This window comes from Ctenopharyngodon idella, chromosome 2 (genome assembly GCF_019924925.1).
Source record: "Ctenopharyngodon idella isolate HZGC_01 chromosome 2, HZGC01, whole genome shotgun sequence".
NCBI classification, from domain to species: Eukaryota; Metazoa; Chordata; class Actinopteri; order Cypriniformes; family Xenocyprididae; genus Ctenopharyngodon; species Ctenopharyngodon idella.
The window spans coordinates 30,656,037-30,680,754 of NC_067221.1; the positions used below are offsets into that span (position 1 = coordinate 30,656,037).

The window sequence follows — 24,718 nt, forward strand, 5'->3', positions numbered from 1 at the left end:
TTAGATAACTGCAGTGAACTTGCATGCCGATTTTCTTCAACCCTTCTCATCAGAAGACGCTCCTGTCGAGGTGTTAACTTTCGTGGATGACCTGGACATCTCTGTGAGATGGTTGCAGTTCCATCTTTTTTAAATTTTTGTACCACTTTTGCTACAGTTTTCTGACTGATAAGTAAAGCTTTGCTGATCTTCTTGTAGCCTTCACCTTTCTGGTGTAAAGAAATGATTTTCTTTCTCAGGTCTTGTGACATTTCTCTTCCATGTGGTGCCATTGCTGACAGCATGAAATGGGAAGGGGTTTTAACACCCTTTTATAGTCAACTGTCTGCTGGACACCTGTGTAATGAATAATTAGACTCACATGTGGTTGAATTCTTGTTAAATTAGACATTTGTAGTCTAAAAATTAGCTTTGCTCCAGAGACTTTCAGTGGGGTGTACTCATTTTTGCATCACCCTAATTTGAGTAAAACTGAAAATTTTGTTCTCTAAGTTATATTATTAACCTTACTTTCATGTTATAAATTAAACAGATGTTATATAAAACTTAGTCTTGTCAACATTTTGGAAATTGTTTTTGTGTTCATTGAGATATTGTTTAAAATGTTACTTTTCAAAGGGGGTTTACTCATTTACGCTGAGCACTGTATATATATATATATATATATATATATATATATATATATACAGTCAAACCAAAATGTATTGAGACACCTTGAACATTTAATTTGTTAATACAGTATTCTCTATAGTTAAAAAAATGGTAAATAAATATGACAAGATCTCAGAGTTAAACTGTGTCAGAAAAAAAAATAAATATTTTAATTATGTCAGATAACACTTCAGCAAAACATGGTCAGGTCAAAGTGTCTGAATAATTTTTGGTTTCAAATTGTTGTCAATTTTACTGGTAGTCCACTGTATGAAGAATTTTGGGGTATAATACATCACAGTTTATTTTGCTATCCTCACTTACATAAATTAAATATAGTGTCCTGCACCCACTAAAAATATATATCAAAAATGTCTGATAAAAATATATATATCAAAAATGTCTATATATATATATATATATATATATATATATATATATATATATATAAACATAGTTGGTTTAATTGCTCATTTCTAAGAGAAATGTCAATACTGCAAACACTACACATTTTCAAGCATATAATCATACATGTTTACTTATCCTTGCACAAGAAACAATCCCATATAGGACGAAAAGACGACAGAACGAAACAAGAGAGCAAAAAAGAGAGAAAAAAAGATACAAAACTGGTATCATTTGCGGTACATGAATGATCTCTTCAAATCTCCTCAAAAAAGAAGTAAATTTTTATTATTAAATAATATCAGTGATTTGATTAAATATTCTACTTTGCATAAGAAGTCTATTTAAGTACGTATTTCGGCGGACTTTTTTTTTTTTTTTTTTTTTTGGCGGACCTTTATTTTGATTTTCTGTTTTGTGTTATTGTTGTGACGCCAGAGGCGCTGCGTCATATGGCTCAAGCTCGAGTATGCGGAAGGACTGATTTGTGCTTTTTGTACGCTTCTGCATTGGTTGCATATAAAGCTGCACGAAACTTTTGACATGGTTTAAAGTTTGTTATGTGGTAGTAACGAGAAATGATTGTAGATCATTGAATGTAGTATTGTACAGCTTTATGTGAAGTGCTAATAGAAGATTTCTCGCGAATGGCGAGATACATTCTTGATATACTCTTGAAAAGATGGAGTTTGTTAAAGATAAGAGTGAAGACATGAGTGATCCAGAAGCATGCAGAATAAAAGATGAAGATACTGAGGAACAAAGAGGTTGGTGATCATTCTTGATGCTTTCCATTCTTCTTTAATGACTGACAAACAAGGGGAACAGCTAAGTTTGCTGGCCACCAAATTTGTGATTTGGACACTTGACAGTTGTTTTTTTTCCCCCAAAAAAATATCTTATGTCATTACCATGAAGAAGGCATAAATAACTTTCAGCACATGAAACATCAATTAAAAATAACACTTAGTCTCTGACGGTCAGTTTAATTTATTTTTAACTATTTCATGTGTTCATTAGACCTGGTGGAAGTGAAAGAGGAAAGTGAAGAACAGAATGAAATGGAGGAGAAACAGCGGTTTCAGAAACCTAATCATTTCATAATTGGAGAAAAATCTTGTAGTTGCTCCCAGACTGAAAAGAATTTTTCACCAGAAAGAACGGAACCTAAATATTGCTTCACCTGCCCACAATGTGGAAAGAGTTTCACATGTAAACGAGACCTTAAGAGGCACATAAGAATTCATACTGGAGAGAAGCCGTTCACATGCTCTCAGTGCGGAAAGTGTTTCGCAAATTCAGGAGACCTTAAGAGGCACTTGCGAATTCACTCTGGCGAGAGGCCTTTTACCTGCCCTCAGTGCGGAAAGAGTTTCACGCAAAAGGAAGGTCTTAAAGAACACACCAAAATTCACACGGGAGAGAAGCCTTTTGCATGCATGTTGTGTGGGAAGAGTTTCACACATCAAAATAGCCTGAAAAGGCACATGAAGGTTCACTCTGGAGAGAAATTACACCAGTGCTCTGAGTGTGGCAGGAGATTTTCAGAGGCATGCAATCTCAAAACTCACCTGCTGTCTCACACTGGAGAAAGACCATTTAACTGTGAGCGGTGTGATAAAAAGTTTTTTTTGGCCGTACACTTAAAGACACACATGAGGATTCATGAAGATGAAACACGTTACGTATGTTCTTTTTGTGGGAAGAGTTTTTTGTGGCTTAACGGGTTTAAAGACCATCAGAAAACACATATTGGTGAGAAACCCTACGTGTGTTTGGAATGTGGAAGTACTTTTATTAGAGCTGGTGAACTTAAAGTGCATGAACGAATCCATACTGGAGAAAAACCTTACAAGTGTTCACATTGTGAGAAGAGTTTCACAGTTTCAGGAGCCTTGAAAGTACATGAGCGAGTTCATACTGGAGAGAAGCCGTACCTCTGCCCTTCATGTGGAAAAACTTTCAGTCGATATGGAAATCTAGGGAAACATTTAAAAAAGGCTTGCCCAAAGTTGAGAAACTAAGCAAGGTTCACATTCAGGTATAAGCCTGTCATGATTAATTGAAATTGCTTTCATTGTTCACTTTACATTTTCATCTGTGGATTAGTATCGGACGATATTTGTCTTTTTTTTTTTTTTGGCTGCTAGGTGTCGGAATCAAGACATTTATTTTGACAGCACTGATAATCACAGGATCACCCATTTTCTGTTTGCTTTCTTTGTTTAACAGTTCTGTCTAATAATTTTTTCATGAAATATTGACAGGAGAGTTCAACTTGCCATGTAAACAAACATGGTGGTGCACAAAGCCCGTGAGCTATAACTTGCCTAACATGGTTGTTATAAAAGTAAGTAAACCATATAATAAATGTACTTGCACATATTTGGGAATCAGAATATCACATTTTTTACAATCTAGTTAACAATAATTTGAATAATGAGTAAAAACTAAGAAATAAAACCAATACATCATTCATACAGCAGGATGTGTCACAAGCTTGATACATTGCTATGGAAATAGAAATGTGATGCTAGAAATGTATCTTGTTTCCCTCTATCAAAACAATTGAATACAACACACCTCTCTGAGTGCCAAAAACAAACATTTTTCTGAAGTTTACATGTCTGTAATTCATAAAGTGTTATAGATATTTTAATGTAATTTTAGATTCTTGTTCTTATGAAACTTTTCTTTATTTTTAAGGCCCTATATGGTTCAATGTCATAGATATAGGGATGCCAATGCGGTAACGTGTAATTATGATACTACATATTTGAACTCTTGTTAGCTTCAGAAGCTGTTAAAATGAACAAAATCCCATCTTCAAAATATCCATAAAACTGATTCTTATAAAGATTTGTATAAATACACTTTTTGGAGTAAGTTAATGTGCCTCAACTTAACCATTTTTCAGTTTTCAGTCACTGAAAATGAGTACCATTCAACAATTTGAACATGGAGCTGCTTTGAGATCCCCATATCTATTGGACTAAACTATAGGGCCTTGAAAATGTAGATTTCAAAAGGAAAGTTTATTAAAAATGAGAATCTAGAAGGATATTAAGATATCCTGAATTCTTTTAGAGTTACAGGCATGCAAACTTTGGAAAGTAAATATTTATGGCATCAGACAGGTATGTTCTATGCAACTGAGCTGATAGAAAAACACAAGATACATTCCTAGTTTCAAAATTATTTGTTCTTTAGATATTCCTCTTTAAAAGAAAAAAGTATCAGCTGTATGCAAAATGACCGACATTTGGTTTTTGACCACTGAAAATGTGTACAATTTACCAATTTACTCATGGAGCCACATTAAGATCTCCATATCTTTGGGACTGAACCTTCAGAGGCCTTATAAAATGAAGATACCAAAAGGAAAGTTTGTTAAAACCAGAATCTAAAAGGATATTAAGCTATCTTTAATACTTATTGAGTTACAGGCATGCAAACTTAAAGGGATAGTTCACCCAAAAATGAAAATTATCCCATGATTTACTCACCGTCAAGCCATCCTAGCTGTATATGAATATCTTCTTTCAGATGAACACAATCAGAGATATATTTAAAAATATCCTTAGTCCTTCAAGGTTTATAATGGTTGTGAATGGGGGCATGCATTTTGAACAAAAAAAACAAAAAAAAAATGCATCCATCCATAATCAAATTAATCCATACGGCTTCAGTGGGTTTTTGTTCAAAATGCGTGCCCCCATTCACAACCATTATAAACCTTGGAGGATAAAGGATATTTTTAAAAAATATCTACGATTGTGTTTGTCTGAAAGAAGATAGTCATGTACACCTAGGATGGCTTAAGGGTGAATAAATCATGGGATAAATTTCATTTTTGGGTGAACTATCCATTTAAGGCAAAAAACACAAGTGCTTTTTGCCATGTCTTTGTACAGAAAAAATATTAACAAAATCAAAAATGTGAGCTGGGGAAGTTTCGGAAATTTGGTTGATTTGACATGGAATGACCCTATAGTGAATGTAACCATGTAGGCCAGTGGTTCCTAAACTGGGGTATGCGAACAAAATGCTGAGTTTTGCCGTTCATTTTCCCCACCTTAAAATAACATTAAAATTGAGCATGTATTTCTAAGGCAAAATGCCACTAGTGTAAAAACAGGAAAATATTTGCACTGTAAAAGGTCAAACATGACATCCAATCAAATGACCTCATCTTTGCGGTCAAAACTGATTGTGTCCACACAAGCAGCGTGCAGAGTATGCCTTAACAAATCGCGCGACATTACTTCCATTCTCAACAATGTACCTTTGTAAATGCGGGATTTAAGCACTTTCTAGCATGACAGGTATAGACAGTCTGTGCATAGAGATTGATTTATGACTAAAACTCTCTTACCCTGTGTGAGTTCTTATTTTTAATGTTGATAATATAGCTAATATACAAGCAAGAATGCAATTTTTCCAGTATATCAACACATTGGCAAATGTGACATTGACTTTATACAAACAAAAAGGTAACTAATATTAAGTAATGTACATTTTAAACACAGTATTGTTTGTCAGCATTGTTTGCTCTAATTTGCAATAAAAGAAGAGTTCTCACGAAAGCCAAAGCAGAACTGTTGTGTGTCTCCAAGCAACACACAGCGGTGTTTCATTAGTGAATGCATGTGTGGCTTTGAATGGATCAGGGTCAATGATTCAATGACCTATTCATAAATACAGCCACTTGTCACCATCTACTGGCAGTTTTAGTTTGATATTTAAAAGTGTCGCTTTGTCTTTACCATCATTTCATATTTCTCTATTGAGAATTTTTTTATAATTTAAAACATTATCTTATAACATTATTTGTGCCATTGTAATTGCATTCAGGCCACCTTTGAAATGGTGCGATGTTATGCAAAAGGCACGAAAACAACTAATATTGTGTGAAAACTGAAATTATCGGACTATCATATGATTTGTGAGTAATTTACAGCACAAGAACTCGGTCAGATAAAGGCTTATTAAGGAAAGTTTGGGTATTTGAGACTGCTGGTGTCTCTGGAGTCTGGAGAACCTCTCCATGCAGGCTGGCAGTTATGCGTAAAGTTGCATTTCATCCACCTCTAACCAGTGCAAAGATAGCTTTTGTTGATAATGATTTCATTTGAATGAAATTATTGATTTTGTTTAATTTATTGCTTTATTTATTATCTTAATTAAATTAATGGAATTTTAAGAATTTGACATAAAACATGACACATACTACATTTAATAGGGTTAGAAAAACTTTAGAAAAAATCCACCCGAAAATTATTTTAAGGGGGCAAATATTGTCCCTCAATTGAAAAGGTGTGAATGCAGTCTAAATGGAAGAGAGGAGGTACGCAAAAGGATGTTAAATGCCTCAGGGGTATGCAGCTCTAAAAAATTTGGGAACCACTGGTGTAGGCTATGCTATATATTATATGCAAAAAAAAGTTACATTACATTCTAACATTGTAACAACTTTACAATCTAAAAACAAAAGTAAAGCAGTTACTTAGTTAAAATCACTTATTAAAAATGAAAATAAATATAAAAACAAAAGCACAGACTAAATGTTAACTGGTAAGAGGAGCACACATTCACTCATCTGGGCTTTGTAATTCTAGCCTATATGATTACCCCATTACAATAGTCAATTTACAATTACTGCTATAATAAAATTACACTTATTTGTAGGTTTAAAATTCTACATATGGCACATTTTATGTCCAACAACAAACATTTTAGCAAAATGTAATATATTTTAGACAGAATTATGGCTCTCCATCTGTTTGGCGCTCATTCAATGAAGTCTGTGAAGTTTAGCAGAGACTTTATTGCATAAGGCTCATCTTCAGAGGCAGCATAACAGTTTAATGATATACAACAAAATAGAGAGAGCTTTGGTGATAATTAAGTGAACATTTAATTACTACAAAAGTAATTTCTCACTAGAATGAGGTCAAAATGTATATTTACACATTTTTAGCTCAACTGTCAGAGAAGTGAAAATGAACAGGTTTTTGGGATATTATAGGCAGTGTAAGATGCTGCCTTCAAAAATTGATCAGACTAAGGTATCTCAGTAAACAGGGTGTGCCACGATCATTTGATTCATGACATACCTTGTTGCTCTCCTACCTCCATACACTGCCTGCAGAGGCAGCATTTTTCAGCTTTTGACCGTAGCCTTAAGCCCATTTCACACTGCACCAACAGACACGACCAACTCGGACAATCACCAGATTACAATATGTCACTTCTCAGACAATCCACGACCCAACAAATGCTGATTCAACATGTTCAATTGGCAAAAATGAGCACCTACCAAGGCCAACAGACCAACAGATGTGTCTGTTGCCATTGGTCAGCTTCTGACAGTGTTAACTGGCCTGTAGATGCTATTCTGAATGGATGATTTTTTTTTTAGAATTTCAATCGGTGCTGATGTGGCCCAGGCAGAAACTGAAATTGATGCCCGTCCTAAAGTATAACTGCGCCCTTAGGGGAAATGAAACCAACTACGGACTCTGATACAGGACTATGCCTACATGGATAGGTCACCCAAAAAATTCAAATTCTGTCATCAATTACTCCCCCTCAAGCTGTTACAAACCTGTATAAATTTCATTGTTTTGCTGTACACAAATGAAGATATTTCAAAAGCAAGAGATGGAAACTTGAGTCTTAAGTCGGAGGAAAAAAAAAAAGGCTTGTGACTTGACTTGGACTCGTGAACAGCTCACTCGAGACTTGACATGGACTTAAAGACAGAAAAACACAAGTCATTTTGGTACAACATTTCCGAAAATTATGAGCTTCTTGAACATCATGATCAGTAAGACGTCACAAACAGCAGATTTTATCTTTTAAACCAAAATCAGGCTGACGAATATTGGGCATACCATAATACTAAATGTGAGACTAAATGGGCATCAGTGATGTAACAGTTCTGGCCTCAGCCTCACTGCATTGTACTGGGGTTTTGTGTGTGGATAATGCAAGTGTATAATAAAAACCATGCAATGCTGATAAATCTTTGCCTTTATTTTGGATGTTGTAACTTTTACAATCAAAAGTGTTAAGTCTGATGATTCATATATGAAACATTATTTGTGTGATGAAGTGTTATAACTAATAAATATGAAATATAATTTGTGTGAACATGCGTTATATCCAGTGAATAAATAAATAATATCACTTGTCTGCTGGGCAGTTTAATTTCTTATGCAGTAATTCTTTGTAATTCAACAACCTGTAACAAAACATGTTTCTTCTTTATAAACAATGGGAATCATTTTAGAATAAAATAATTAATAATTAATTAAATTATATAATTAAATATTATTACATAAACAGGCCTAATGCTTAACAGATCGTTGGCTCCACAGAGCTCCTCATATCCATATGCTTAACTGAAGAACTCAGTTGTAGGGTTGTACTAAGCGATCGGCAACTGATCTTTATGGGCCAGTATAAAATATCTGCCTTAAATTGACATAAATTTAGAGCTAATCTTTTTTTGACTGCAACACATACAAACCCAAGTTGCAATTTAGGGTTTGTAAAGTCTGTGAGGTTTAGATAAACTCAGATGGTTTCAGTAATGAGGAATGTCTCTAGGTCACTCATGTAATACTGGATCCATAAGTGGAGGGAACGAGACATGTAGTTAGTAGCTAGTGCTATGGGGATCATGTGAAAACAAGCTGTGTTACCAAACCACAACTTGATCCTAGAGAATTAGTCAATTACAGGCCGATCTCGAGTCTACCTTTTCTGTCAAAAATACTAGAAAAGGCAGTATCGTCACAACTATGTTCCTTTTTAGAAAGAAATGGTATCTGTGAGGATTTCCATCAGGATTTAGACCTCACCATAGTACTGAGACTGCTCTCATTCGAGTTACAAATGATTTGCTCTTATCACCAGATCATGGTTGTATCTCTCTATTAGTGTTACTGGATCTTAGTACTGCTTTTTACTGGATCTTAGTGCTGCTGAGATGGAGTCTCCGCTCCCTGTGGACCACACTGTCTCTCAACAGTATGTCCACCCCAAATGGAGCAGAGGTTCTAATCGGCCCAAAGAAGGAGGCTTTGCTCTATGCTGTGCAACAAGCAAGAGCAAACACCCCCTTGGTGATTGATGTAAGCCACCAATGCCATATTGTCCAAACAAATAAGAACATGGTGGTGACAGACAAATGGGAGGAAGCATTGCAGCAACAACTGAACTGCCTTAAGTTCAAGACAGTTTATGTGCCTTGTAGTGCTGGGCAGTATACAGGTTCATACGGTAAACAGTTTCAATTTTGAGACCGATATGTATTTTTCAAAAAACCCCATACCGGTGCATAGCTGAAACCGCTGCTGTATCTATTAAATGGCCATGAAGCGCAATGGAGAGTGTATAGAGAGCGGACTTCTATTAACTGCATAACCTTCTTACACTAATGGAAACAACTTTATAAAACAACAATAAATAACTCACAAAACTAACTTATGACTATTTCTGTAGGCCTATGCCAGTGGGTGGAAATGCAAGAAAGCATTAAAATTGTTCTTGAATAAAGTGAATCTCTCTACTTGACACTCTTCTGAGCGGCACAAATTCAACAAGTGTTGTTATACCAAAGCAAAGGCAATGGAAAATTACTGCTTCATAATGTTGTCCTGTGATTCTGAAAACCTTGAGATGGGGACATTCCCTTTTACTACGAATTTACTTGTGATAATAGCTAACCCTAACAGTAAACACGCTGATGTTCAGGAAAAACAACCTTTTCTCCTAGTAGGTTACACAACAGTTACCTCACATTACACCCTAAAGTGTTGTTCAATATCACAGGAAAAAAATGGAACGCAAACAACAAAACCAACTGAAAGAAAAAACACAAGGACCATGAAACATTTAGGCAAATGGATAGTGATGGAGAGGAGAAGTACATTACCATAATCTACTCACTCAATGCATGTTTAGCCATAGTTCTAAAATTGTATATAAGAAATCCTCTTACATCTCTGTAGAAATCATGGAAATTCTCTTCGGTTTTTAAGCTGCCATTTCAGACAAAACATGACAGAATTATGAACACAGGGGTTAATGGGGAATTGTGAAGCATATGACACAGGTGTGTATTAGAGGTGCTACTCTGCTTCTTTATGCATGACCGTCATGTCCCTGAATTGTCACAAAAGTCCTTAATACGCATATCAATGAATCTCTTGCACCAGATATGCATTAGCATACTGTGGCAATCAAGAGCATTGTTCCACGATCAATTCACATGTATACTGTTAAAGAGATTACTGTTAAAACGGGCTGTATAGGGTTGCACCCAAATTTGCTCAGCCCTACTATCACTTAGTCAAATGAGGAGAATTAAAATGATTTGATCTTTCATCCACTCAATGGTGCAGATTCTGTAGTTGTGTATAATGTTAACTTTTGTGAATGGCCTAAACATATGCAGCCAATGTATATTATTACTAAATTAAAATAATTATTAATAACTCAAAAGTAGCCTATTTAGTATATGTTCACTGTTAATATTGGTCCAAATCAAGTTTTTGTTTAATTTGCCTCCTAGCACCCCTTGCAGCCCACTGAGGGTGAAATGTAAATCCATTCCCACCACTAATTTACATATTTCCACTTTAGAAGATTCTTGTAGTCAGCATTGTCAAATTAGTACCTCAAAATAAGCCACATATTTTATCATAATCTACTTGTCACTGTCACTCTGTTGCACTGTGGAGCTTCTGTCACTACAACAAATTCCTAGTATGTGTAAACATACCTGGCATTAAAGCTCATTCTCTCATTCTCTAAAATGCTCTCACGTTGTGATTATAGGCATTTACGAAGTTGATATATACTATAGGCTAACATACAAAATAATTTTAACAATGGCACTGGAAATCTATTGGATAAAAACAAGAGGGATATACGAGAGATCCTGTATCAGATAATATAAAGTTAAAAATTACATATTTAATTCAAAGTTATTTATAGTCTAAAGGTATTAGAGTGTCACAGGAATGAGTCCTAAAACCCAGAAACAAGTTAGCATTTTTGACCATCTGCTTTCATCATCCTGAAGTCAATGGGTTTTTGAATGTTTTTTTTTTTTTTTTTTTTTTGTCAAATGTCTGAAATAAGGTGTGTGGTGAACACAAGCTCAAGATATTTTCTCATTTTATTCTACAAAATAAACTGCATCAGTAATACCCCATTCATTAATTTTTAAAGCATTTAGGTGTCTTGAAAAAAATGTCCATCAATTAAATAAAAACATTATTATTATTACAATAATTTAATGTAATTCTTATTTTTCAAAAATAAGACTCAGTTCCTACTCTCTCACATTTTTTAATTGAGGTAGATTCTCTTCTCAAATCTTTTTTTTATTTAAGAAGTAATACATAAATAAAATGTGACAGATTCTTGAAACCATAAGAATTTCATAATGATTCTAATGATATGTCTTAGTTTACCTTCATCTGCTTATTAATGTTTCTGTTTGTTTGTTTATTTATTAATTTATTGATATTTATCATTAGCCTACCTATTTTTTTAGATTAAGTTATTTTATTTTCATTAATTTTCTTAGGCTAAATCATCTTATGTTTACCCTAGATGTGTTTTTTTTCCTCTTGTTTGTTAGCCTACATGTGAACGTTTCTGTTGACACTCCTTAATATTCTCCTCTGTTTCTGCTTTTTCTTTCTTCTGCAGACGTTTTTACATTTTCATTTCTGTTTCTTTACTATATAAAAAACAGGGCGGTTACGCCATGCCTTCATTACGTCACACTCCAGTTCAGTAGGCGGCGGTAATGCAGCAAAAGTCAAAGTCAATCGTCTGAAACTCGAGAAGAAGAAACAGCGCGTTGCCATCTTGTTCCACTAACGTTATCTTCAGTGTGTCTCTCAATAACAGCTTTATAGTGGAAAGTAGTTGATATTAAGTAAAATTATACAACATCTAACTTTGGATATTCTCAGAAGGACGTGTGCATCTATTGCCTAGTAGGAGTATGCGAATCGGGCCAAAAATATTGCGTGTATTTCGGTTACTCTGAACGCGAAGACCCACGTATAAACAGGCCCAAATAACTCGAGCTTTATCAAATTATGTCTTCGTCACAAGCTATTGTAAAGATGGACTTTATAAAAGAGGAGAGTGAAGAAATTACAATTCCAGAACCATGGAGAGTGAAAATTGAACAAACAGATGAACAAAGAGGTTTGATTCTTCATCATTTACTCCTTTCGTTAACAAAGCTTCACTGCCATGTTTGGTGGCTGTGAAATTACAGATAGCATAAATTTACATGTAGAGGGAAAATGCATGGTCTACGTTACATGACTATAGTATGTACGCAACTAATGTGCCAGGTCTGATATGGCAATAATATACGAATGACAGAATCGATCGATTAAGTAGCTGTACGACTCGAGCCGTATAGTCCAAGTGTTTTGAAAGCATACAATAGGATTTAGCGAAAAACAAATTGAAATGTAATTTTGTGTTTTTTTTTTTTTAACTATTGCGCGCTCACGAGAGCAGCAGTTCGCGGCGACGCGCCTAGAAAAAGCACCACGCGCACCATTTTGAGAAAATAAGATTAATGAACACGACGCCTAAACCCGAAAAACAAATGCACGTAGGCTACTTTTACGACATGTACTGTATCTGAGGTGAACTGTATCTGTCCTTTAAACTTTATCAAGTCACTATCATGTAGTGCTTTATACAACACAAATGAATAAACAGGAGAACAACGATGCTAACTTTATCAAATAAAAGACATTAATTTTATGCTGTAAAGCAGCTTTAAAAAGAAAATGGTGTTGTTATTTAGCTCAAGTCAGTTAAATGTTGATTCAGTTTAACAAAATGCATGGCATAATGTTGATGACCTTAAAAAGGTTTTTTGCGCGCCTTTATAAATCAGTGGTGTTCTGAAATAAGATTTAAAAATTCTTTCTTTTTTTTTCTTTTTTTTTTAATAAAAGTCAAATGTAAATTCCTGTCCCAGTTACACATAATGTTGGCACATGTTCCTGGTTAAATAAACATTATATCAAAAAACAGAAATACAATTCTCTGTTTGTACTGTATTTTACATTAACTATGCAATTAATGTTCTATTTATTAAAAGTAAAAAATCTCAAATTAGTTTAAGCTTTTTTACATTTATTCCAAAATAATAACTTAAGGCAGTAACAATTTAATTATTTGTGAACTGATGTTCAGCTGGTCTTTTTTATAGTTAACTTATTTTCATCAGTCATCAAGCTCAGTAAACAATGGTCACAGACACAAAGATGTACCTTTAATTTCACCACACTTACAAATATGCAAACTCAGAGCGAGTTTAAACTTTTATTTTGAAATTTTGATGAACAGTTTGCATATTTAGCAAAATATTGATGTATTCTCCTGTGTTAGTGTAGGATTATGAATGATTTACCTTACAAATTTGATGAAATGGTGCACATTGCATTCCCAGATGAACTTTATAAGCAATCCAAATTCACTGCATGCAGTAAATGATATCATTTACGCATGTAAATGATAACAGTTGATGTGAAGCAGCATTTACTGTGAACAGAGCCGCTCTGAGATACACGTAACCTACATGCATGTAAATAATTAAAGCTCATATATTAAACCTGCAGGGCATATTTATTTAATTGAATCACAGCCTTTGAGAATTCACAATAGCACTGTTATATTATGGTTATTTTAATGGTTACAATACCATAACCAATCATTGCACGATGAAGGCAATAGGTGTGTTTGACTTCATGCAGCATTGTGCAGACCGATTGGTGGCTGACTTGAAGCAGTGCATGCCGGTTAGAAATTTTGTCCGACTTAAAGCAGAGCCGACACCATGTTATTGTGACACATGGCATCAAAGTACCACAAGAGTGATTCAAGAGCAGTCATCTGAGTCAGTCGGTGCAGCTTCTCAAGAGTGGCTGCGCAAGCTCTGATAACAACACACCTGTTTAACGATTGGCCAGATTCACTGCATGACAACGATCACGTGTTTCGTGTTTATTCTAACACCTCAGTTCCACTAATGCTCACAAATCTGTATTTTTATAACCGTAAAAAGCTCTTTTCATGTAGTCGTGATGTTATATTGTGTCATGTTTATCAAAATAAAACTGATAAAAAAAAAAGTATAGACCCCACTTCATTGGTATTTAAATAGTGTAGACTTAAGTTGAACTTTTTTTCTTGTACAAACAGATGCTGTATTAAGCAGTACATAAAGTATTAAATTAGTCAGATATTGCATTTATTTCACTTCAGCTGTGATAAAGTATGCAAACACAGCATGAGCATCACTACAGGAAGCAGAAAGTATCCGACTTAGTGTCTCCATTTTCAGCTCCTCCCCAACTGCAAGCGGATCGGTTACAGTGGGTATAGAAAGAATCACCCCCCCCCCCCCCCCCCCCCCCCCCTTTAAAATAATAGAGAGTCTATTTACACTAAGTGCAAATAGCGTCCCTTGTTGGCAAACGCTGTTTACACTAGCTCTGTCCCCCAATGTCTGGTTGGGCAACTCAAGTTTTAAAACAGACATGTAGAACTTAACGTCTTCAGTGGCACAGCAGCCATTTATTTTCAATAAAAAAATAATGTTCTAAAAGTGTAAATAAACTGCGAATGAGTGTTTAATAATATTAAAAGTGTTTATTTGGTAGGGTTTGGGAAAGGTATAGTGAGGGTTTTTATTCTCCCAATAAGGCAGCATCCATTTAATAATTTTAATATCATCATTTACACTTTAATATTATTGCACCCTGTTAATGTACAAAAATACTGAGGTGCAAATGGTATCTGCCAATATAAAGTAGGCTATAGATAACATCTCATTACTATTTACTCTTATTGAAAAGAACTGATAGCCTACTTTTACATGGTGTAAATATAATCTATCGCTATTTTCACTTAGTGTAAATAGCATCTACAGCTATTTGCACTTAGTGTAAATAGCATCTATTGCTAAGAAAATATGCTATTTTCACTTAGTGTGAATAGCATCTAATTGCTTTTTACACTTAGTGTAAATAGATTGCCTTAAAATCATCACATTTTGTTGCTTTGCAGCCTGAAATGAAGATGGACACAGTTTTTGTTTTATCCAGCTGTATTCACAGTGCAATTTATAACATCCAAGTGAAAGATATAAACACCAACATGTCAGAATTTTTTTTTTAAAACATTAAAAAACAATCACTGAGTTGGAAAAAGGATCACCCCCTTGTGTCAGTATTTTGTTCAACCGCCTTTTGCTTTAATTACAGTCTTTAGTCTGTTGGGATATGTCTCTACTAACTTTGCACATCTAGACTTTGCAATATTTGCCCACTCTTCTTTGCAGAACTGCTCAAGTTCAGTTAAATTTGATAGTGACTGTTTGTGGACTGCAGTCTTCAAGCCATTCCACAGATTTTCAGTGGGGTTTCAACTTTTTCTCCTTCAACCACTGTGTGGTCAGTTTTGCTGTGTGCTTTGGGTCATTGTCATGTTGGAAGGTAAACCCTCTTACCATTGACAACTTTCTGGCAGAGGGCAGCAGATTTTCCTCATTTCCTCATCCAAGTGCTCCAGTCCCTGCTGCAGAGAAACAGGATATTACCACCTCCTTGCTTTACTGTAGGAATGGTGTTATTTGGATGGTGAGCTGTATTGGATTTCCACCAGACATATCGTTTGGTGTTGAGGCCAAAATATTCAATTTTAGTCTCTTCTGACCTCTCTGACCAGTTTCCTCCTGGCTCTTTCATCCAGTTTGGAGCAATGTCCTGATCCAGGGAGGGTCTGTGTTGTACCAAATACATTCCACTGCTTAATAATAGACCCAAAAATGAAAATAATGTCATTTATTACTCACCCTCATGTCGTTTTACACCCATAAGACCTTCTTTCATCTTCGGAACACAAATTAAGATATTGTTGATGAAATCCGATGGCTCAGTGAGGCCTCTATTGCCAGCAATGTCACCAAACTTCTCAAGATCCAGAAAGGTACTAAAAACATATTTAAAACAGTTCATGTGAGTACAGTGGTTCTACCTTAATGTTATAAAGTGACAAGAATACTTTTTGCGCGCCAAAAAAACAACATAAAGACTTTTCAACAATATCTAGTCATGGGCGATTTCAAAACACCACTTCATGAAGTTTCAAAGCTTTACGAATCTTTGTTTCGAAAAAGTGGTTCGGAGCAACGAAGTCACATGGTTTCAGCAGTGTTTTGAAATCAGCCATCAATAGATATTGTTGAAAAGTCGTTATTTTGTTTTTTTTTGGTGCACAAAAGTATTCTCGTCGCTTTATAATATTCAGGTAGAACCACTGTACTCACATGAACTGTTTTACATATGTCTTTAGTAGCTTTTTGGATCTTGAGAGGTGACAGTGACTTTGCTGGCAATAGAGGCCTCACTGAGCCATCGGATTTCATCAAAAATATCTTAATTTATGTTCCGAAGATGAACAAAAGTCTGACAGGTGACATGAGGGTGAGTAATAAATTACATTATTTAAATTTTTGGGTGAACTAACCCTTTAGCTACACCTGATTGAGTTTACAAGTCATTTTTAAGAGGGGAGGGTGATCCTTTTTCCAACTCAGTGATTCTGGATTTTAATTTTAATTTTTTTCCTGAATGTTGGTGTTATATCTTTTACTTGGATGTTTTAAGTTGTAAAGAGTAAATACAGCTGGATAAAACAAAAACTGTCCATCTTCATTTCAGGCTGCAAAGCAACAATATGTGATGATTTTAAAGAGAAGTGATTCTTTTCTATACCCACTGTACATCCAATCGCAGCCGATGTCGAACACACCTATTGCCTCCTCTCACGTACTTTAAAAAAGAATGATACACTTTTAAATGTCACATTTTGTGATATTTGTGTTTTATTTTTGTAATATGGATTGTTTTCTCATTCTATCTTTTGAGGAGGCGCTCCCTCCCTTGTCTCCTCGGAGGAAAAGCCCCTGATACCTATCAGGGGCTTACCTTATATATTAACATATTAGGCCCGTTCCAGATATATTGACAGGACCTAAATTAATTATCCTGTATTATTTGAGCTCTTGAAGTTGTAAAATAGGATATAACTACACAGAAAACAGTTAGTAAGCATTTTTCCCATGATTTACATTTCATGCTTATACTACAAAAAAAAGCAAGCATTTTAATGTTTATGAATTTGCCTGTTCACTTCCATTGTATGTGCCTCACTGTAGCCCAGATATAATTTCCACCTATAAGGCAGGGACAGGTGGAAATTATTTTTGCACTTCAAATTCTGCTGATTGAGCTTAACATGTAATATTCCTTTAAATTGGGGCCAATTTTATTTCCATTACCTTGACAATCATCAGTTTGTGATTTTTAACTTTTTTTTATTATTATTGTTTACTTTAGGTCTGGAAGTGAAAGAGGAAAGTGAAGAACTGAATGTGGATGAGAAACATCAGTATGAGGAACCTCAGAGTGTCCTAACTGGACAGAAAGTTTTAAGTTGCTCAAGGTCTGGGAGAAGTTTCTCATACAAAAGAGCTAATAGAAGTGGATTTTTCTTCACCTGCCTTGAATGTAAAAGGAGTTTTGAGTCTAAAGAGCACCTGATGGATCACTTTAGAACTCACTCTGGAGGAAGTTGCTCAGAGACTACATCAAACGTAGTGCGAACTGGTGCTCAACCAGTTTGCAATTTACCCTTCACCTGCCATCAGTGTCAGAAGAGTTTTGCTTGTAAGGAACACCTGATGGAGCACTTTAGACTTCACACTGTGGAGAAACCTTTCCCATGTGATCAGTGTGGGAAGAGTTTCATTCATAAACAAAGCCTTAAGAATCACTTAAGAGTTCACACTGGCTTGAGGCCGCACGTATGCCATCTGTGTGGGAAGAGTTACATACATAAAGATAATCTTACTGATCACATGAGAATTCACACTGGAGAGAAGCCTTTTGCATGTGACCAGTGTGGAAAGAGTTTCACACATAAAGGAAGCCTTCTACATCACATGAAAATTCACACTGGACTGAAGCCTTTCACTTGCCGTCAGTGTGGAAGGCATTTCACACATAAAGGAAACCTGAAGATTCATATAAGACTTCACACTGGAGAGAGACCTTTCATATGCCCTCAATGCGGGAAGAGTTTCATTTATCACGGAAACCTAGTAGGTCATATGAAAAAGCATTCAGGAGAGAAATTATACCACTGTTCTCAGTGTGGAAAGAGTTTCATTGAGGCTCGACATCTCCAGAAGCACGAGAAAACTCATGAAACCGTAAGGCCCTTTGTGTGTTCTGAGTGTGGCAGAGGTTTTCTGTGGCTCCACAATTTTAAAGAGCACCAGAAAATCCATACTGGTGAGAAACCTCATGTGTGCTTTGACTGTGGGAAAGCCTTTACAAGAGTCATATACTTAAAAAGGCACCAAAGAATTCATACTGGTGAGAAACCTTACAAGTGTGCACGTTGCGGAATGTGTTTCACGGTTTCTGATTCCCTGAAAGCCCATGAGCGAGTGCACACTGGAGAGAAGCCGTACAAGTGCCCTTCATGTGAGAAGTGTTTCGGTCGATTAAGTACTCTGCTGACTCATAAGAAAAAGCATTGTCCAAAGTTGGCGAAGTAAGAGTTGTTGTGAAATGTCACAATGTTTGCAGGGATGCTTTTTGATTATATTTTGGGGAGAAGCAGTACTATATCTGCATTAATATCCTTAACAATTACATACTTTAACATATTTGTTGTAAGGTCATGCATGGAACGAATGGTGTTGGAAGCTTTAATAGTAGGTTTCTGAAAAACTGGGAACTTGCTTCCAAACATAAGACTTTGCTGAACGTCCAGAGTGCTCTTTGTTATAATGGGATCTGGGGCTGTCGAGCTCCAAACAAGAACCAAAAAAAGCACCATGAAGGTAGTCCAGTGTTAAGACGTATGGCTGAAATGCAAGTCGTTTTGTGCTGTAAATTTTCTTCACTGCTGTAGCTCTCAAATCTCAAGTAATTACTAGGAATGCATCGAAATTTCGGCCGCTGAAAATTATCGTCCGAAAATATGCTGCCCCACCACTTTATGCTTAGCGATCAGGTTTCACTCTCGCGCAGCGTGTTTTGTAACTATGCTAGCGCCTCTGCTTTGGAAGATGCACAACTTCGAAGCGACTGCTCAATGTTGACTGCTCAACGCCTGCGCTCTCGGCTCAAAATGTTCCGCTCTGTGTGTGCGCTGTCTGCTCAGTCACTCACGGCCCAAAAGCTCCACTTGTGTGCCACTCACAACATATTACTAATAAAATAAGGTTATTTTGGGCATACCAGTATTCATATTGTTGGATTACAGTCAAGCCCAAATTATGAGTTTATGGTTGACTAGGGTACATTAATTGCATTATTTAGTTGTTTTATAACCAAGGCCACAAATATGTAGTACGCAAACTGTACATAATGAAACTAACAAAAATAAAAAGAGCAAAATCATCTTGTGTGTGTTTGTAGTATTCATGAAACAGAAATAGTGGGCGTGAAATATTTGTGTATACTCTTTTTGATTTAAAAAATTTTTTTTGTAAAGTTAGAACAATTCAAAATTCAAATTGTTTATTGCACCAAAAGTAACTAAGGAAACAATAAATACATGTACATACATATAGGACACTAGGGAATAATAGTCTGTTTGAGGAAGGGGAGAAGGAAAAATTAGAAAGAAAAGGAAGGATGAAAGGAAAGGGAGAATTTAAACCCACCTTTCACACTTCTGTGTGATTTTTGATATTCATATTTTATAGACAATTTCTTTTTTTATATATATTTCACAGATGATTCGAGTCCCACTTCAGACAAGGTTAAAAACACCCAACAGTCTACAAACAATGTTGATTGTGAATGAGAAATTACTTTCACCCAGATTTGTTTGTGATCTGATACTGATATTTCACTGGAAACTGCATAAACTATATGCATTCGTTTCTTAATGTATGAACACCTATATGTATACATTTAATTTGCTTTTATGCCTTATTTTATTAAACAGTCTCTTTTTTTTCATTGTATAGGATACATGTTTTATATTTATTTATTACCTATATGAATGTAAGGTTGCTTAAAATGAGCTATACAAAAGAGATATGTATATATTATAATAATTATTATTTATAATAATGATAATGTTTGACCCAGACCCAGAATGATTACTTAAGTAAAGATGAGACACTGTTCGACTATGAACAATAAAATGTTTTAATTTTTCCAATAAAAAAAATGTCTGATAAATTATAATAGCAGTAAACACACAAAGGAAGAAACATAAAACTACATGTCAGTAAAGAGTGTGTATGTACATACATATATATACATATATATGTGTAAATATACAATTAGAATAATAAATGATTAGTGTATCATTCGTTCAGTTGTTTTTTGATTTAACCCTTTGACACGTACGATCACGCCGGTGTGATCAGTCTTGGATGGTCCCTGGAGCGTACGATCATACCCATTATTATGTCTATGATCACACCCGTGTGATTAGAACGTTCAGTGCACCAAGTGATTAGCCGCTTTTCATATATCACAAATATGCAGTGTTTTCAACCACATAATGTTTATTTTAGGTTTCAGACATTTAAATACACATAAGTACTAACAAAACAATACATTTAGAGTTTGTAAAATACACACTGTTTAAACAGCAGAACACATCCACATATTTGACAGTCGGAATATCAGGTATTTCTTTATGGAACAAAACACGTCCAGCAATTGTAACTGCTGTTTTTAATTGTAAATGTTATGAGGGATAAATGATTTAATTGTATCATTATTATATCAAATCTATGACACTTATTGTCTTCTCAATACATCTAAAACAGTGTGTCCACAGAGAAGGGTTCAACAATTCATACGCAATAAAATGGATACATTTTTTTTATGATGAAAAAGCTTATTTTATCAAAAGCAACACTTAATAATATGTCATGTCAGAGCAAGGTTGTTTTTCAGTGACAAATGTGTGTTTCATAAGAATTCAAAGTTGTGTCCTCACTTGTCAATGCTGTCAGACATTCATTAAAATGTAATAAAATCAGGGAATATCAGGGGCAGCTGTCGCTCTGAAGGGACCCCTTGCCACATTCCACCTCTGTAAGTTTTATAGTTTAAGAATATTTTAAATCCTAATGTTAATATTTTCTGTGTCACAACCTTGATATGTCAACACCCTCTTCCAATTTCTGAGGAAATTATTTGAAATTTTTATATCATTTTATTCTCTTGAAGCAGGTTCTATTAGCATCTAGCATCAGCGGAGAAAACAAAATGGCTATTACATGAACTCCATTTGTTTTGCGAAACACCGTCAAATGTCACCACCATAAGATTTTCTGATGGTGGTGACAGGCCAATGACGGAGTTGATATTCAACAAGAAGTCATATTTTTGTGGGTTTCATTTTTAATTATATTAAATATAAAATAGTGTTTAGTTTTTCTAATAATTTATAAATACTAAATATGTGACCTGACAGCATATATTGCTTTTGTGGATTGATAGTCATCTCTTCTTGCAGAGTTAGGGTTGAGGGAACATAAGGCTGAGGAAACACAAGGCTTAAAGGTTAGTTCACCCAAAAATGAAAATTCTGTCATTAATTACTCACCCTCATGTTGTTCCACACCCGTAAGACCTTCGTTCATATTTGGGACACAAATTAAAATATTTTTGATGAAATCCGAGAGGTATATGAATCGTCCATAGACAGCAATATAATCAACACTGTCAAGGCCCAGAAAGGTACTAAAGACATCGTTAAAAAAGTCAACATGACTGCAGTGGTTCAATGTTATGAAGCGACAAGAATTGTGCGCAAAAACAAAAATAACGACTTTATTCAACAATATCTTCTCTTCTGTGTCATTCTACTACGCTGTTTACATTCAGCGTTTCCAGGTTCTACAGATATTGTTGAATCAAGACGTTATTTTTGTTTTGTTAACAAACTGTTTGTTGTGTTTGTTTTAATACAGTAATTGATTGATTCAATCAATATATATACACATATTGAAAGGTTTTTTTTTTTTTTTTTGTGGCCTTTGTCAGCCTTGGTAAAAATTAGTGTTTACTATACTTCATCTTGCATAATGTGAGTGAAAATTAATTTGTGTTTTTGGTGTCTGATGCTGTTGACAAGTGATGGCAAAGTAAAAAGCACATTTTCATAACAAAGAGAAAAGTTGGGAGGTTGTATCGAAGCATAGCTCAGTAGCTTAGTACATGTAAGATACATAAATGTAGTTTAATTTGTCTGAATATAAGGTTTTATTTTTTTCAATATTGCACCCTGTTTTGTCCCACTTCTCAAGAATCAGTGTATAGTTAACAAATTTGTGAATATTTTAAATAAAAAAAGGAAAAATGAAATAAAAAGCAGATCATCATACAGCACTATTGTGGCTTAGGTGTGTCACGTGACAAGCAATAATGCATCACCATGGAAACAATAAAGTGATACGTTCTAAATAATGGTCGCCTTGAAAAACTGTGTGTGAAAGAGTTAATATTGAAAGTACAAAAAATGGCTCCTTTTTCATTTTTTAACAAAAAAAAAAAAAAAAAAAATTAAGCTCAATTTTTCGTTTTTCGTTCAGGGGTAGAAAACAGCATGAATATTCAATCTCTACATGAGGGAGGGAATGAAACGCCCCTTTCCTCTGATTGGTCAGCCGAAGATCAAACCCTGCCGTCATCAGTTCTTCCTCATTTCCATGCAGCAGAATAAAAGTCCTCCTCAGCTGCAGTTGTACAGACTCTTAAAGGATTAGTTCATTTTCAAATGAAAATTACCCCAAGCTTTACTCACCCTCAAGCCACCCTAGGTGTGACTTTCAGTGATGTGCAGTGGTGTTCTGAAATGAGGAGGCAAAGTCCTTACATTTTTATTTATTTATTTATAAATCAAATGTAAATTCATGTGCATTACTCTTAACGTTGTCATATTTTCCTCGTTAAATGAACATTACTTTACATCAAAAAAGAAAAAACGAAACCAAATACAATTCTATTTTGTATTTTTACATTAACAAGTCCATCTCATCAAGTTAGTGTTTAAGCATCTTTACATTTATTACAAAATAATAACTAAAGGCAGTAACAATTTAAACAATATATTTTATTTGTGTATTGATGTTCAGCTGTTCTTTTTAATAGTCAACTTAGGCTATTTCGGATCATCAGTCATGCTCGGTAAACACTGTCTGTCACAGACACAAAGATGTATCTTTATTTCACCAAGCTGATTGCACTAAATCCCCCGCAGTCATCATGTTTTCAGGTCTTTTCAAGTGACATAAAGGGGTGATATCTAAGGAGCTGAGCTGTTTACTTACTGACGCACGCAATGCACATAAACGAGGCGGGATTTATCGCACAAACCAATTATATCCAATCATAACCAATTTCATCCAATCATAGCGCGATGGAGGCATTGCCTCCTCTCACCTGACCTTCCCCCATTCATTCTCAGTTACCCCCTACAAAACCCAACGCACGCTTTAGGGGGCCTATTGGTTTTCTATGAGGGGAAGGGAGGTACGAGAGACGAGGAGACGCATCCCACTGTAACTTTACATGTGGGTGTCGCTGTTGGACAGTGTTCCTTTAGAAATACGAGTGACTTGCATACTTTTTAATGTCACATTTAATGTCTTTTTATATTATTATTAACCTAATTATTAAACTAAATATATAAAACTATATTGTCAGTGCACTGCAAATGAACTGGTTCTATGCCTTTATTTTGTTATTCAAATTGATGGAAAAACAGAAGGCCTTAGAGATTTCCTGTCATTTAATGCAGGCAAAAGCACACAGCAATGAAAGGGTTAAATTCTAAACCATCAAGAGTGAAAAATAGACTATCTCTCACACACACGGGTATGGTGTGGTCATGGGGGGGTATTGTACCTTAAACATTTTAATTTATTGGTTTAAAGAGTAGAAAAATAGGCATTATTCATTAAATTATTAAATAAATTAAATAATTTATTTATCATTGTAGTATTGGATGAGTGACCACCACTCTCTCTCTCTCTCTCTCTCTCTCTCTCTCTCTCTCTCTCACACACACACACACACACACAATCCATCCCTTTATACACCTAAAATGGTGCCTTTGGAGGGCACTGAAGTGATTAGTCATTATCAACACATATTTTTAATAAAAATAACTCTATAAATGAGTTTGAAATTACACTTATTTTTAAGCCCCACACTTTTCAGCACTCCAGAGCTCTAACATTGGATGGTTTGGACAAAAAGAATAGAGTTATTTCTGAATTAAATGCAACCCTTGAGTTCTTGAGTTCTTGTATCAAACAATTAGTGGTACAGTCTTTGTTAGCTGTGTCTTGAATGGATGGCAGGCAGAGCCCATAGTTTTTTATTAAATAAAATAAATAAACACATGTACATGTAGCTAACATGGCCTATATGCATGTGTGCATTATCAACTTGGTGATGTCATTCACTGTCAATAATTCACCTTGACAACGATCCCTTACAGCATCAATGCACTTTAGCTATGTTCGTTATTCGTTTTAATGTGTCAG

General features: G+C 35.1%; 2 protein-coding genes across 4 annotated transcripts in view; both read left to right on the forward strand.

The window, feature by feature from the left end:
* The first annotated feature begins 1,329 nt into the window (after nucleotides 1-1,329).
* LOC127503165 (gastrula zinc finger protein XlCGF8.2DB-like) overlaps nucleotides 1,330-24,718 on the forward strand; it is a 56,544-nt gene continuing 33,155 nt past the window's right edge. Inside the window, exons 1-3 of one of the 3 annotated variants that reach the window (XR_007927044.1) lie at nucleotides 1,330-1,823; nucleotides 2,077-3,406; nucleotides 7,478-8,253. Coding sequence is in view for 2 of the 3 variants with exons in the window: in XM_051876702.1 (XP_051732662.1) it covers nucleotides 1,739-1,823; nucleotides 2,077-3,080 (1,089 nt within the window). In the remaining variant the exon portion in view is untranslated. Of the gene's footprint in view, nucleotides 1,824-2,076; nucleotides 8,254-24,718 lie in introns of those variants that run through there. The other 2 variants (XM_051876702.1, XM_051876632.1) reach the window with 2 other exon arrangements.
* Nucleotides 11,907-19,595, forward strand: LOC127503130 (gastrula zinc finger protein XlCGF26.1-like). The gene is made up of 2 exons (XM_051876574.1): nucleotides 11,907-12,297; nucleotides 17,520-19,595. Exons 1-2 carry the CDS (start codon nucleotides 12,186-12,188, stop codon nucleotides 18,743-18,745), a joined length of 1,338 nt encoding a protein of 445 aa, XP_051732534.1. The 5' UTR covers nucleotides 11,907-12,185; the 3' UTR covers nucleotides 18,746-19,595.

Coding starts and splice junctions, on each gene's coding strand:
- LOC127503130 (XM_051876574.1), top strand. CDS start 12,186: ATGTCTTCGTCACAAGCTATTGTAAAGATGGACTTTATAAAAGAGGAG. Junction 12,298..17,519: donor ACAAACAGATGAACAAAGAG/GTTTGATTCTTC, acceptor TGTTTACTTTAG/GTCTGGAAGTGAAAGAGGAA.